This window comes from Sceloporus occidentalis, unplaced genomic scaffold, assembly GCF_023333645.1.
Source record: "Sceloporus occidentalis isolate IW3139 unplaced genomic scaffold, rSceOcc1.0.p SCAF_7, whole genome shotgun sequence".
Classification (NCBI taxonomy): domain Eukaryota; kingdom Metazoa; phylum Chordata; class Lepidosauria; order Squamata; family Phrynosomatidae; genus Sceloporus; species Sceloporus occidentalis.
In genome coordinates, this window is record NW_028316987.1 from 76,358,894 (window position 1) to 76,375,626 (window position 16,733).

At 40.0% G+C, this 16,733-nt stretch overlaps 1 protein-coding gene across 3 annotated transcripts in view; it reads left to right on the plus strand.

The window, feature by feature from the left end:
* The window catches only part of GAD2 (glutamate decarboxylase 2), a 48,092-nt gene that overhangs the window by 23,943 nt on the left and 7,416 nt on the right, over window positions 1–16,733 (plus strand). For 2 of the 3 annotated variants that reach the window (XM_089533396.1, XM_089533395.1), the window contains exons 6-12: window positions 3,700–3,812; window positions 6,322–6,437; window positions 7,205–7,284; window positions 10,242–10,296; window positions 14,454–14,570; window positions 15,475–15,539; window positions 16,057–16,135. In XM_089533396.1, the coding sequence (XP_089389522.1) occupies window positions 3,700–3,812; window positions 6,322–6,437; window positions 7,205–7,284; window positions 10,242–10,296; window positions 14,454–14,570; window positions 15,475–15,539; window positions 16,057–16,135 (625 nt within the window). Of the gene's footprint in view, window positions 1–3,699; window positions 3,813–6,321; window positions 6,438–7,204; window positions 7,285–10,241; window positions 10,297–14,453; window positions 14,571–15,474; window positions 15,540–16,056; window positions 16,136–16,733 lie in introns of those variants that run through there. The other variant, XM_089533397.1, reaches the window with a different exon arrangement.

Genomic DNA, 16,733 nt, shown 5'->3' on the forward strand with positions numbered 1-16,733 from the left:
ATATCATGTCTAATTTCAGTCCCATTTATTTCAGTATCTCTGCACTAAATCTGAATCCAGCATATTAAGTTTATATCATGTGTTGGAAGGCAGATTAATTAGATTTTTGACTGAAGGGCAGTAAAAAAATATCTTAAACAAACATATGACCCTGACTTATACTTTGTCAGTTCACTGATCTCATCTGGCTTAGGGATGGGAATCATACAGCTTGCCAGATATTGTCAAAGTGCAAGCCCCATCAGACCTGCCCAGTAAGTGAATGGGTTAGGAATTTGCTGTTCAGCAATATATAGAGTGCTGTGTGATTCCAACCCCATTCTAGCTCAATTACTATCAGCTCTAGCAACGACCCTTCAAGGACCTGAGCATTGGTCTTTTTGAGCTCTGCCTCTGCAGATCCTTTAACTGAGAGTTGAACTAGGGACATTCTTCATGCAGGGGTTCACCCTACCTCTCCTAAAAGCAGGAGTGGACAACTTGTAGACCATAGGCCACTTATGGATGTTAGGTTGTTTTACTCATCCTCTGCTGTCCTCCATTTGTCACTAGAAGCAAGCCACGCCACTGAGAATTTGTGTCAGCAACAGAACTAAAAAAACAAAACAAAAACCCAATTGTTTTCCCCTTCTCTTTCCTCCCAGTATAAAAGGAAACATTCCCCATTGCTGAGGCTCTATGATTAAGAAGGACCTTCTGACATCCTTCTGCACCATAGAGAGCACTGTGGTTGCTTCTGAACTTCCCTGGTGGCAGCAGCAAAGTGCCGTCTCCCCAGCGTTCATTAGGTTTTGTGGTACCCTTAGTGTGACCCCTGGTGCATCTATGCTGTAAAAAGAATGCAGTTTGGCACCACTTTAGCTGCCATGGCTGCATCCTACAGAATCCAGGGATTTGTAGTTTTGTGAGACACCAGCACTCTTTGGCAGAGAAGGTTAAAAACCTTGTAAAACTACAAATCCCAAGATTTCATAGGACGGAGCTACTGCACTGACCGTGATGTCAAACTGCATTATTTGTATGGTGTAGATGCACCCCTGACTCTTGAAAACTGTCTATTCCTGCCAAAGAGGAATGAGCAAAAAACTTGCAAAACGAAAGGTCAGAAAACATTTTTTAAAAATGTATGCTGATTTTATAGAAAGTTGTCATTCTGAACCCAAAAAAGACTTCAGATTTGCTTGATCATGTACAGCTTTTTCACACTTTGCTTTGACATTTCTGTGTTGTAATATGCGATTGAATGAAATGACCCTGCAAAGGATTATCCTGCAAGGTGTAAGAAAAGGGTGATAGTCCTTCAATAAACTTTAATTCACTGATATGAAACACAAAAATCCATTCAAAAGCACTAAAAGAAATTGTGCTGGAACATCAACATCCATACTTAATCAAAGTTAAGTAACAACTGAATTGTTAAAAAAAATATTGAATTTGTGAAAAAACTGTGTATGGTATGATATTTTTATTGTTTATTTTTTAATTCAGCACCCAAAAATACATCAGAAAGAGCTACAACACTGAAAAAAGTTAGTTTATCACAGACCTGTGCTATTGAAAGGTACCAGTATCCACTAGGACAAAAGGAAGATTTGAAAATGTTAGGGCCCATTCACACTACCAAAAAAAATCGGTTCTCAAACCGATTCAATCACGTGAAGTTCATACTCACCCCAAATCTCACACAAGCGAATCCGAGGCTTGCACACCCGTTCCGTGGTAAATGGCCCCTAGCGCGGTGTTTTTGAAATCGGCGCAAATACCGTTTCTTTTGGAAAAGCCCGGGTCCTGGGAATGAGAACTTGGCCTCGATCACGATCGAGGCAAATTGAGGGAGGGATTTGAGGTCAGAGGGTGGGCAAAGGGCAAGGCATTTCCTCCCCTCATCGGAGGGGAGGGGGAGGAGGAAAGAGCCCTGGGAAGAAGGGAGCAAGAGAAGGCATTCTTTAGGAGCCTCTTTTCCCTGCATCCCCTGCCCAAAGCCCTCTGTCGCTGGGCATTCCTTCCCTTGCAGGAGGAAAAAATTCAGGTCACGAACGGAGCTCATGTCAGGCAAACCCCCCCCCCCCCTTTTCAAATTCAAACAATTTTTTTTGAGCAAATATGCACATTGTTTGTATTCCAGAGGCAGATGGAGCCAGGCTTGCACTTTATATCCTTGGATCTCCTTGCTTTCTGCAGAGGGGGAAGCTACAAATGTTGCAAACAATCAATGTTACATTTTTAACAATTTTTTTTGAGCAAATATGCGCATAATTTGTCTTCTTGAGCAGATACAGCAAGGGAAGCAAAGGGAAAGCTAATGTTGCTTTTAAAAGCATTAAAAAAATGCATGGCAATCCCATCCTTTGCCTGGGACAGGGGCAGATCTGACCCAAAAGCCCACAGGTTTATAAAAAGAGAGAAAGAGAGAGAGGCATCTCTCTCCCTGCTTCAGCCGCTGAAACCCCTGTGCCTGGCTCTTTAAAAAGGGAGGACACTTTCCCCGATGCCCTGCAAACGTCACCATGATGATAGCTTGATTGGCAGCGGCCACCTTGCCAGCAGACACAGAATGCATTCGATTTCTAATTTGCAGGTCAAAATGCATTCGATTTCAAATTTGTAGTGGGCACTTGCTAACGGAGCGATTCGGGGGAGGGGCATCCGAATCAGCCCAGTTCCTTCCATGTCTTTTATACCAGTCTGAATGGGGCATTAGAATGGTAGATACAAAAAATGGTTTCCTGAGTGTCAAAAAACTGGTGAGGAGAATAGTGGAAGGACAAAAATCTTTGAAGTTCATGACATATTCGTCCCGCAGAAAAGAACATTTTTGCACAGGAAATGCTTTTTTTGATCCCAAAAATCCATGCACATTTTATACGAGGAAAATGTCCTGATCTAAGAATAATCCTCCAAAGTTTCCAAGGACAGTTTTCAAAGGCTTTTTCACAGGAGGAGAAACATAGTAAACATATTTGCTCTTGGCTGTGAGAATAAAATTTACAAAGATTTGCATCTCTGATCTTCACAATATTGGTCAATATCAGTCAGTTTAACAAAGAAAGAGCCAAGTTGCCAAATCCTTTTATTAATAATAGGTTTTGAATTACCAAACAAGAATCTTTATCAATGGAGGGTAGGAGAAGGGAAATTCTTTTTTTTTTTTTTTTTGACGGATAAAGTAGTACTTTATTTTGTTCCTTTTCTTTCTACTCCAACTGGAGGATGACAAAACCAGCAAGTTAGTCAAAGAGACCAAACCCCATGTCTTCATCCGACTCTTCCGATTCTTCCTTGGCTTCCACCTTGGCTGGGGCTGCAGCAACCGGGGCAGCAGTTTCAATCGCAACCAGGGCATCAGCCACAAAAGCTGAAGGATCAGCCAGGAAGGCCTTCACCTTTTCAGCCAATGGGAAAGAGTAGTCAGTTTCCACAGCCACAGCCAGGACTCGCTTGTACCCATTGATGATGGAGTGGGGCACAGAGGCAACAGTTGGGTAGCCAATTTGCAGGCAGACGCTGGCAACATTGCGGACACCTTCCAGACAATTTCCAGAAGGGAAATTCTAATGCTTTTTAAAATTACATTTTTGGAGTACAATATCCAGCATCCTCCAACAAGAATGGCAGCCAAAATAATGTTGACAAGCTCAGGAAAATATTTCCTCTATTTTAAGTTAATGCAGCAAAATATTGATGTTGCTTTTCTTTCAGGTTCACCTATGAAATTGCTCCAGTGTTTGTGCTTTTGGAATACGTCACACTAAGGAAAATGAGAGAAATTGTTGGCTGGCCAGGTGGTGCTGGTGATGGGATCTTTTCACCTGGTAGGTGATCTTCCTTTACATATTCAGTCTTGTGATAAATGATGTCCTTTGCAATTATTCTAGTGGGAGAAAGCAGTGTGCATGTTCAAGGGGATGCTTGCTCATTATTCAACATCCTAACATGGATGGGAAAATACTGCACAGTTATGGCGACTTAGGGACATGATCATTAAAAACTCTAATGATGCCCCCAGCTAAATGCTTCTTTCAAGCAAATTGTGTTGAAGTGGCAGGCTAGGAAAATGGATTCAGAAGAGCTCTTTTAGTTGACCTTTAGTTTATGTACTGAACATGTCTTGTAACCTTGGTATATGCGAAGAGTAATAAGCTAATGTCCTTTCCTTTTAGATAATCCAAACAGATCTGGTCCTGTAAATATTATTTGTTTGTCAAAATATTTCCACCCTCAAAGCACTTTATAATAATATATAACCTTTTATTAAACATTTGTGCTAGCTTAAAATTTAAACCATGGCTGGAAATATATGTGCTTCTCTAGAGATGATTGCACTCTCAGCTCCCATTATCCATCATTCTTGATTATGCTGGCTAGCACTGATCAGATTTGGACCCCAACAACCTCTGAAAGGTTACAAATTTCCAGCCCTCTTTTAAACCTCTTTTAGAATTTAGGTGTGGGCAAAGTTCAAGCTCTTTAGCACTCTTGCTGTTTTTAGTAGTACAAAGGTGACAAAATGGTGGTGAAGGTGGTGGAGGAGTTTGGCTGTTGCACTTCCTAAACTATGCCAAGCTTATCCAACCCGTTAGCCCTTAGATATGCTGAGCTGTTACCATACTGGGTGGGGATGACTAGCAATTGTAGCGGTTTGAGTGTTGGACTCAATACATATGGAGGACTTCTGTTAGGGAAGGCTATGCGATGGGGCACTAAGATTAAGGGTTTTAACAACCTAGTTATATGGGGATGTTAGAAAACATGAGATAACAGAGAGATTAACCAAATGCAGGTTCTTCTACTGCTCATCCAAACTGGCAGTGTGTGTTACATGGTGCTGCACCATTTAATGTCATATGTTGATGCTTCTCCAAACTGTTTTGTTTCAAATAGGCAGTGAATGAGTAAGTGTGCATGGGGTGATCTGAGCTGAGTTGAAAACAGAAGTAACAAAAGACCATCTAGAGTGCAATAGTGCTAAGAATATGGACAGATTTTTAAAAACCAAATTGCTCCAGTTTCCCTGGAGACATATTGGGCAAGGGGTGAAATTAAGCATGTGCAGCTGAAAAACCATGAAAATTAGCACCAACAGCCCACATTATAAAGTGCTAATGTGCTAATGTAAAGTGAAGTACTGTATAACAATAGGTGCAAACATAGGTTTGGAATCCAAAATGTACCTAAGTGAAACCTAGACAGGAAGAAATTCTTCATTCATAGAATCATAGAATCATAGAGTTGGAAGAGACCGCAAGGGCCATCCAGTCCAACCCCCTGCCATGCAGGAAATCCAGATCAAAGCATTCCCAACAGATGGCCATCCAGCCTCCGTTTGAAGACCTCCAAGGAGGGAGACTCCACTGCACTCCGAGGAAGTGTGTTCCACTGTCCAACAGCCCTTACTGTCAGGAAGTCCCTCCTAATGTTGAGGTGGAATCTCTTTTCCTGCAGCTTGCATCCATTGCTCCGGGTCCTAGTCTCTGGAGCAGCAGAAAACAAGCTTGCTCCCTCCTCAATATGACATCCCTTCAAATATTTAAACAGGGCTATCATATCACCTCTTAACCTTCTTTTCTCCAGGCTAAACATACCCAGCTCCCTAAGGCGTTCCTCATAGGTCATGGTTTCCAGACCTTTCACCATTTTAGTCGCCCTCCTTTGGACACGGTCCAGTTTCTCAATGTCCTTTTTTAATTGTGGCGCCCAGAACTGGACACAATATTCCAGGTGGGGCCTGACCAGAGCAGAATATAGTGGCACTATTACTGCTCAAGAAAGGATTTTAAAAGTGCAGCAATTTGTGGGAATTATCCAGAAATATGCTGGGACAAGAGAAATGTCATTTGTATCTTGATACATTGCTACCTAAATATCCTGAAGGCACCAGTTCCTGTATGACCTTGGAAGCTAAGCAGGGTCAGCCCTGTCTTGTACTTAGATGAATACCAGGTACCAGGCTATATTTCCAAGGAAAGAACTGGCAAAACCACCTCTGAGTCTTCCTTGCCTAAGAAACCCTATGAAATTAATAGTGTCACCATAAGTCAACAGGTGACTTGAAGGCATGCGCGCACACACACACTACATTGCTAGGATCCCAACACATTTGGCCAGTCTGGATGAGCCCTAGATTACCTGTGCTTTTTATGGTAGAAGATTTATTTGGAAGGTGATTTCAGTGAGGCGAAGGAGATTAATAGAACAAAGAATGTCCCTTATCTAAGATAAGCTGCATCTTTTAAAAGTTGCATGCTGGAAAATGCTGTTTGTGCTTAAAGCCATGCAATTGTGTGAACAGAAGAGGTAACAGTGTGTTACTGTGGACTCCAGGTGGTGCCATATCTAACATGTATGCTATGTTGGTTGCACGTTTCAAGATGTTCCCAGAAGTTAAGGAGAAAGGAATGGCAGCTATTCCAAGACTTGTTGCCTTCACATCAGAGCATGTACGTGTTTCTGTTTTCATCATTTTGCTAAGCTTATTTTTGCTTACTAAACAACACTTTCTTACCATGATTTTGTAATTGTAAAATCCAGTTGTTATTCCAAGCTAGAATAGATTCATTAAATTAATAGTAATTTAGTAAATCAGCACTTATGTACATTCCATTGCTCAATGGATCCACTCTAGTTGGGAACAACAATTGAATTTAAGACTATATAATCACTTATTTGTTTAAGCCTTATTTAATGGATTTCTTTCTCTCTTTCTCTCGCTTTTTCCTTTCCTTCCCTCCTTCTTATGAAAGGAACTGTGTACTGTGTCTCCCCCTTTCTGAAATGCATTATATTGGGAAAATGTAAGGTTACTCAATATTACTATCCCAGTACTGCAGATATAAGGCTGATCCTCAATGACAGTGTCTTTCTGAAGGGACATATCTTTATTTACAGGAGATCTGAAAGTAAGACTTTCTGGCTCACTCTTTTGATATTTAGCCATTATGCTACAATAGGTTAAAATGTTACTTACTTTCTTTAAAAACCTCCAAGTGTGGTCTTAGTATTAATACCAATGCTTAGCTTCCCTATAATAAATCTTCAGTTTATTTCACCATGGTCTGCACCCATACCTGAGTATTATTTGCACAGGAACTTTCCTGGTGGGTTTTCTTCCCACCCACCCCACCATGATACTACTCTATGATACTTTAGCAGCTGAAGAAGCAGGTTATAAACATTGTAAAAAATAATAATCCATGTCCTTTTTCAGAGTCATTTTTCTGTGAAGAAAGGAGCAGCAGCCTTAGGAATTGGTACTGACAGTGTGGTTTTGATCAGATGTGATGAGAGGTAAGCAAATTCTTTATCACTTTAGGAAGATCCAATCCTTGATTATGACAGAAAGGAAAAGGGAAAATATTAAACTGACTGCCATAAGTAAGTTGTACTACACCAGCAAAATCTTTTCACTGAGTTCAAAAGGTGTTATAGGCATTAATGCTCAGTTTGTGTGCGGATGTTTTTTCACTTCAGACCCAGGTAAACTAACTGTTCATGTTTCTATAGTTGTTGTTTTAAAAACACATTACCTACTGTATAGGCTCATTTATAAGTCTAAAAATTTTAGTAAAAAAATTAACCCCAAAACCCTGAGTCGACTTAGCCATGGGCCAAAGTCATTACTGTACTTTAACTCTTATTTAAAAAAGGAACCATCTCCTGGTGAAAGGCAAGAGTGTAATCTGTCCTGGAAGCACTGACTTCCCACTCTCTATTCTCTCATCTGTCCAGCCTTCAATATGAGCACAGAAATGCCTTCTGGAATTTTTTTGAAGTTTTTTGGTGTTGTTTTCCTTTCCTTCATTTGTTAGATCCTTGGTTCATATCTTTAAGTTTTACCCTCAAATTATCCACGGTTCATATCAAAATCTATAATTTTGGCACCTAAACCTGCTCTTGACTTACACATGAAGTCACTTTATAGTCGAGTATATGCAGTATGTCGAGTATATACTGGCTTAGATTCTGCATTGTGTGGCAGAGTGTAAAGTTCTGCCTGAGACTGGACTAGGATTCTAGGAAGCCAGAGTTTGAATCCATACTCAGCCATAAAAACCCACAGGGGGTTATCCATATTGCAAAAATAAAGCAATTTGACACCATACTTTAACTTTCCTACACAATCCTGTAATTTGTAATTTGGTGTCTTTCTCTAAGGCTAAAAGAATGTGACTTCCCCAAGGTCCCCCAGTGGATTTCCATGGCTCAGCAGAGATTCAAACCCTGATCTCCAGAGTCATATCCAGTGCTTAAACCACTACCAAGACTGGTTCTCAAGTGGTTCTTAATCTGACACTCCAGATATTTTGGATTTCAGCTGGCAGAATTCCTGGCTGCTAGCTATGCTGGATGGGGCTTCTGGGAGCTGAACTCCAAAACACCTCAAGGACCAAAGGAAGAGAGCCACTGTTCTAAGGAAAGGGACTTTTGCGAGAATGTCACCCTGATTATGGAGTGTCCTTCTGAAAGAGGCTCACTGGTTGCCAGCTTTTTGGAATTTGTGTATATCCAAAAATAATATGTTTGTTCACCTAGCATCCTTAGACCTTTTTAAAAACTTCACACCTTTAGCCTGGAGTTTTCCATTCAAAATTCATCTTTGAATTGTTTGGGGAGGTGTTTTTGCGGGTTGTGTTTTTATTTTAGTTTTTAGACATTTTATTATTTAGTTTGTATTTTAATGTTGGTTTTATTTGTGAGACGCCCAGACAAATTGTGTTATTGGACTGGTATATAAACTGTGTATATAATTTAAAAACGTGTAACAAACAAAATATTTGTAATGGTAACACAATAAGGTTACCATATACTTCTCAGTTTATTTCCAAGCTAAAAGATACTTCTACAACAGTTTGTACTATTTTTTTGAAGAACACAATTCTTTCATTAATACACTGCCAGTGAATTTCCTTATCAAACATGGAATATTGTTTGTATCCAGGCTTATCATGGTTTGCGTAAACCCAGTGCAACTAATGGGATTTCAGTCATCATAAGTAAACTAAGGTCCAAAACACACTGTAGAAAACACCCAGTTTGAGACTACAGTACTTTAACTGCCCTGGCTCACTGCTGGGGATTCCTGGGAACTGTAGTTTATTTTGGGACCAGAGCTCTCTGACAGAGAAGACTAAATGTCTCACAATACTGTAGTTCCCAGAATTCCCTAGTATTGAGCCAGGGCAGTTAAAGATGCCTCAGACTGAATTATTTCTACAGTGTGTTTTGGACCTTGGTCTCATTGGTTTCCATGTGGCTCTTTGAAGCATTAATCTAGCTCTGTGTGTACATGTTTTCAGGTTAATGGAAATGTTACTGATATCAGAGGACTGTGATTCCATTATAAAACTAACTGAATAACCTAATCAATGGAATTGAATAACAAGATGAGAAGATGGCCATTGGATTGTATCTTACATGAAGCTAAAATTCAGTTAGAATACACTAAAGCTGCCATCACATAGTTTGTTCTTGTTTTGTACCTTCAAGTCATTCCTGACTTATAGTGACTTTATCATGAAGTTTTCTTGGCAAGATTTGTTCAGAGAGATTTGTCATTGCCTTCCTCTGAGGCTGAGAACATGTGACTTGCCCAAGGTCACCCAGTGGGTCTGATGGCCAAGCCAGGAATTAAACTCTGGTCTCCATAGTCATAGTCCAACACTCAAACCGCTACACCAGGCTCTTGACATCACACAGTACTGAAGTTGGTATGCAGGAATTTAAAATGATTTTGATATGAGACCAAAATCTGATAAAACATTGCTTTACAACCCTACCACCATGAACATACCAATTCTCTCCTGATTTTGGAAGCAAACAGTTTGGGCCTGGTTAGCACCTAGATGGGAGATCATCAGAGATTACTAGAGATCTCTAAATTGGACTAGAAAAGAATCCTGCCTGAAACCTTGGAAATCCACTGGCAGCAAGAATAAACAGTACTGTGTTAGACCAATGGCCAAACTCAATGTAGGGCAGCCTGCTCTGTTGCTAAGTACGAGTAGGTTGGGGTTTTGTTTTTTAATGCTTGTAAGTGGCAAATAGAACTCCTCACAGCTTGAACAAGTTTAAGTCCCCAAATCCCCAGCCACAATGATAGTGATCATGCTGGTTGGGGATTCTGGGAGTTGTAATAAAAAAAGATTTCCAAGGTCTGGAACGTCTCAACCATCTGAGTATCAGAATGATTGGAAAAGTCATGATAGCAAATTGGTAACCATTATCTTTTGATGTCTTCATTCCAGAGGCAAAATGATCCCATCTGATCTTGAAAGGAGAATCATTGAAGCAAAGCAAAAGGCAAGTACATTTCTGCCTACGGTCATTGTGCCATACAGTAGCTTTCTCTAACCTGAGGCCCTCCAGATGTGTTGGACTTAATTTTCCATCTTCCCCATCTAACACAGCAATTGGTTGTGCTAGCAGAAGATGATACGAACTATACCATGGAAGGCATCAGATAGGGGAAAACAGAAGCAAGTTAAAAGGTTTTCTAATGCTATTCATGTGTATACATTTACATTGGGTCTCTGCATTCTTTTTACCATTTAGTATTGTGATGCATCTGTTATCACTTCAGTATTAATTGGATTGTTGTTGTTTATGAATTGCATCTGGAGTGGCTTAGTTAATTTGTTATTTGTTTTATTGTTTAGTTATTTTAAGTGCTACTTCATGAAAGGCTGAGGATTTGGGCACCAACTTCTATGGATAAAATGAAATTAAAATACAACTTTTCAGTGTGCTTGAGCTGGTGTGCGTGTTTAATGGGTTGTATAAATGTCTAATGTGAGTGTCTAATGCAAGGGTGGGCAAAGGGCTCCTGTGGGCCACATGAGGCAATTGGCAATTTTCTCACTCTCAATGCAAAATGCCAGTCTCAGTGGAGAGATTTTCTTCAGGAATGTAGCAGGAAAAGGAACAATTAAATTCCTTCTCCATGCATGCCTGCTGTGATCCAAATAATTATCACAATCCTCCAGTTTCTGTGATGTACATTAAAAAAAAAACCCTGCAAATTACATTACATTCAAAACCACATTCGTGGTCATGTCTACTTTGGCTTCAAATAATAAATCTTGGAAAGACTTGCTCCCACCTTGAGGTTAGGGAGAGAGAATTGTTGCTAGCCACCATAAAGATACAAAACTAGATGATCCAAGCTGCCAAACAGATGCTTGAGATCCTGTCAGACTGCCGTTCCATCTGTCTACTAAGGACTGAATGTGGCAGGATTAACTGGCAGGATTTCAGATAAAAGTCTTTTCTAGATCTGACTGGAGATGCCAGAGATCGAATCTGGATCCTTTGCATGCAATCTGTGTTTTCCAGAGCTAGACCCTTCCATTGTTTCCAATGTTGATATGCCACTGATAGTTCTCATGATATGATTTTGTGTTCCACTCTTCAGTAGGGCATCAATATTGGTCCTATCATTAGGCAGAGTGAACCAACTACTTCATGGACGTCTGCAGTAAAAATGATAGAAAACAGAACTATGTGTGCCTCCTGGCTTGCCCTGTGTGCTCTGAGCTAGACTGCTGTGTTCAGGTGCAGCAAAAACACTGTTCTGTCAGTTGTGTTGAAGTGGGATTCAGCTGTCAGTCTCATCAGCTTCTGTACACAGTCTATACATTGTCCTTTGCCATGTGTTGCAAAATCTCTTTGTCTCATGCTACATCAGCACTGCAGAAATAATGTAGTTTGATACCACTTTAATTGCCAAGGCTCAGTGCTGTGGAATTCTGAGATTTGTAGTTTTGTGAGATATTTAGCTTTCTCTGTCAGAGAGCTCTGGTGTTATAACAAACTACAATTCCCAGTATTCTATCGCATTGCAACATGGCAGTTAAAGAGGTGTCAAACTGCATTATTGCTGCAGTGCAGATTCAGCCTCAGTCTTGCTAGGTATTAAAACAAGCAAGCCACCCCCATGAGTCTTGAACCCTGTATCCAACTTTGTGTGGTTGTACCAAAGTCTACTTTTAAAATGACTGATGCTCAGATTCTTCTCACTCCAAAGTGTTGTTGTCTGAAACTCACCCAATAAACCAGACTAGATGCAAAGAGGCAAATACAATCTTTGCAGACTGTTTGTAGAAGGCTTCCTGTGGAAAAGTCTGAACTATCCAGCTTTAGCCAGTGCTTGGATAGTTACTTTTAAAATGTAGATACATACTAAAAAGTAATTTCAAGTAGTTATAAGTCCTCTTCAGAAAATCTTTAGTTACAGTTCTGATTACTGTTTTATTTTATTTTTTAAAAACATCTCTTGGCCATAAGAAACTGAAAAACTTTATTTTTATTAATATTTCAAAGTGAATGCTATAAACTATTGGCTGTCATGCAAAACATACTCTTCTCCAGTATACTTTGTCACACTCCCATAAACTCTAAATATAACTTAAATGTACAGTTACGTTGCAAAAGGAGTGAGGTCGCCCCTCACTGAGTTGCTGTTTCACTTTGGGCATTGCAAAGAGAAACCAGTTAATTGTATCAGGTTCCGCAAAACCTCTATCTTCCGCTAACTCACGCTTCTATCAGCCTTGTGAAGTCAGCAATGACATCAGTGCATGTAGGCTGCTTATTCAACAAAGTTGAGAAGTGAAAAGCAGACATGTCCATTCTAGATGGCCATTTTATTACATGCTGGGGAAAGCTTTCTGTAAACAAAACATCAATATGTTTTTGGGGCCTTGGCAATTTGCTGCCACCTACATGTAGAAACAGCGATAACTCTTGCAAATGGAGAAGATAAAAGGAGGATGTAAATGGGTGGTAATACTGACGTAATATAACGGAACATAATTGGGGGTCCTTTATCCAGCACAAAAAGGGCAACAAAATGGTACATCAATTTGCATACCATTAGCATAAAGAAATTTATAGATACATAAATGTAGATTTGGCAATAATGGCCACAATCCTGTTGATGTACTATGGCAGTGGTTATATTTTTTTCCAGAGCCATACAGGAATTGCAAGGAAAGGCAGAAAATATCTGCTAGATTTAGACAGCTTATTCCACCAATGCCTTACTTCTCTTAGATGTCACTGCATCAAAAGTTTTTCCCCTCTTTTTCTGCTGGTGTAATGCACCAACAAAATTCCAGCTGTAGTTTAAATTAACACATCTCACCATAATAGAGAAGACTGTGACCAGGTGGCCTGTGTCCATGTACTAACTTTGGATAGGCAACCTCAAGATCCTTTCGGGTCTCTCTCCTTATAATTCTTTATCTTTCAATTGGACTAAAACCAGAAAGCCTTTTAAATAGAAAATACATTCAAATAAACAACCCTTCCAGCATATGGTTGTCCTTTGTAAAGCAGGGGAAATAGTAATCCAGTTATCACATCTACTTCGCAACACAATACCATATCTGTTTTTTCAGTACCTTAAAAATCTTCATAAGTTTTTATTCTTAAGTGATTATTGCTGGAAGCCACCATGAGCCCAGGTTTTGGGAGATAGGTGGAATATTGATCAATCAAATAAATAAGACTTTTAGGAATTTAAAGGTAAACTGCAGCACCTCAATTTGATTTAAGAGGCTAATAGCTAATACTGTTCTTTAAGACTAGTGTAATATTGATAACAGATATGATATGGTATTAATGTTACAAATGGTTAAATAGGATCCCATACAGTGCTACTTAAGTAGGATACTTTACAGTATTTAGAACTCTGACCAATGTCTTCCACAGTTATTGACATTTCTGGGTCATCCTCAGAGGCAATCCTATCCCACTGCAATAATCCAAGCGGGAGGTTAGCAGAATATGGCTAGTGATGCCCAAGAATAGTTATAGCTGATGCCTCAAGGGACAGTTGGGTCTGCTGAGCCTCAAGAGACAGTCTTGAATCCAGAAGCAGCCCATGCTACAAAATTAATTTTATGGCAGGAGTTCAACCACATCTAGAACAGGCTGAACATCTTATTCCTGGACACAAGAGGACATCTATTACTACCTACAAGACTTCTCTTTTGTGAGAATTCAGGTTCAATGGATTGTCCCTCATTCACAGTATCACAAATCTGGCACCAGGCTCAAATGACACAGAGGTTGCATCTGCACTGCATAAATAATCCAGGTTCACACTGCTTTAACTGACATGGATTAGTGCTATGGAATTCTAGGAAGCATAGTTTTGCGAGACATTTAGCCTTTTCTGTCAGGGAGCTGTGGTGCTACAACAAACTACAGTTCCCAGAATTCCATAATATTGAGCCATAGTGATTAAAGTGGTGTCAACCTGGATTATTTCTGCAGGGCAAATGCAGCCAGAGTGACAGAGCCAAAGACTGTGCTCTGTGTGTTGTTTACTACTTATAAGAAGTCTCTGTCCAATTCACTTCCCAACAGGTCCATGGCAGGTGCTTTGTGGCAGATAATGGATCAGCTAAAGAATGTTATTTCTATTGGAATATTTTCCTCTTTTTCCCCCATAGGGATTTGTTCCTTTCCTAGTAAGTGCCACAGCAGGAACTACAGTCTATGGGGCATTTGACCCACTGATAGCCATTGCAGACATCTGCAAGAAGTACAAGATCTGGATGCATGTTGATGTAAGTATGGAATCAGTATCTTCAAGCGCTTCATTACCAATACTAGAATCTCTAATAATATCTAATCTAGAAATATACTCCAGGACCAAAGTCATGCTGTTAAATGTGAAAATAAGCTCCGCAAGACTCTGCAGAGTCTGCAGAGGATTTAAAGAATCATGGCTTCTCAGGGAATCTTAAAGCTGGTAAACATCTTTCATTTTTGTCCCTTGCAAAATGCTGAAAATTTACTTTTTCTGGTTATTGCAGAGAAATAAATAGTCTTTTAGTCTCTTTCCAGCATTTGATATTGGTATACTGAGATTTTATTTGGTTCTCATGATACAGTTTAACGATAACTGGCACACTGATCTGCCATTAATTTATTGATTTATTTATGTAGCATCATATATATGCATAGACTTGCAAAATACAATAGAGTAGCTCCTTGCCCTTAAAACACTGTGTGTGTGTGTGGGGGGGGGGGGTCTTCTATTTTAAAATCCACTCACATTGGTGCCATTATCACACCTGATCATGATAAATTCCATTTCATCAGCATCTATGTCCTTTCCCTATTTTATCTACTCCTCCAACAACATTTTTCCAAAAGTGATTCAATTCATTTGGATATCCATCCTCTGAATTCAGTGTCACTGAGCCAGCATGGCATAGTGGTTTGAGTGTTGGACTATGACTCTGGAGACCAGGGTTTGATTCCAAGCTCAGCCACAAAACCCACTGGGTGCCCTTGTGTGAATCACATGCTCTCAGCTTCAGAGGAAGGCAATGGCAAACCTCCTTTGAACAAATGTTGCCAAGAAAACCCCATGATATGGTCACCTTGGGGTTGCTGACAGTCGGAAACTTGAAAGCATACACAACAACAAAAATTAACAGTTACTGTCTGTGTGCTTTTTTCCAGGGAGCATGGGGTGGTGGTCTGCTGATGTCAAGGAAACATAAATGGAAGTTAAATGGCATTGAAAGGTAAGACTCACAGACATATTATTAAATGCTGCTTGCTGGATATTGGAGTAACTGGGCTAAATCCAGTGTCAGTCTGGAGGCTACAATAGCTTGCTCTTCGACTCACCTCTTCTAGTCATCAGAGGTATTCGCAGCTACCTAGAGCCTGTTTTGGGGCTGGAGTAGAAATGGATTAATCTGCTGTCAGTTTTGCTGGATTTCACCAGTGGAAGTCTCTGACTGGATCATGCCCGCTGTCAGTAAAGTTGCTGCAAATTAAAATTACAGGATGCCACTGCTCTCCAGCTCACTTTCTAACAGAGTTATAGCACATCAATCAATATACGCTTGTCAAAGATATAATTTGAAGCTATTTTTCAAACTCTAATCACTGTTGAAATAAATGGCTAGATCTTTAATAGCATAAAAACCATGGTTAAGTTCCTTTTATTTTATCTCTGTTATTGTCTCAGTGCTTCTTCTCATCATATCATAAAGCCTAGGAACTACATAATTCATCCCCTTATTTATGTTCTAGGGCTAACTCTGTGACGTGGAATCCACACAAGATGATGGGAGTTCCTCTACAGTGTTCTGCTCTGCTTGTTCGAGAAGAAGTACATCTCCATACATTTGCATATCTTTTCACTTTTGGCCTTTTATTGGGTGGGATCTGGGTGGTTTTTCTGCAGTTGTGACACAAAGGGTCATGTGTCTGGGTAGAAGTTGCAAATCAAACCAAAAGATAAATGTGTAGCAACCCTGGAAAAGTTACCTTTTTGGACTACAGCTTCCCTTATCCTAAATGTCCTACACTGGCTGGCAGAACTGTAATCCAAAAAAAAAAAAAAGGGGGGGGGGGTTCAGCGCTTTGATATGATGTCTTTTTTTAGCCCCAAAGCCAAGAAACAGCTACAACCACTGGAAACCTAAAATCACCAATATTCTATATTCTGTATTGCTCGTTACATCTGTATAACATCTCCTGGCCCTGTAGGATCTGCTCTGTCACTGGCCTATACTCCTTTCCTATAAGAACTGAGATTTTTAAAAAAATGTTACAGGGAGCTTTATCTAGCCAAGATGGAAAGTCCCCTAGATGGACTTCAGCACTGGCAAGAGGCTGGTCAGATGAATTTGTAGGTTTCTTCACTCTATTACAAACTGATTTAAGAGCTCAGAAACACATTGCTTACAGGCAGTCTCCCATTTGTA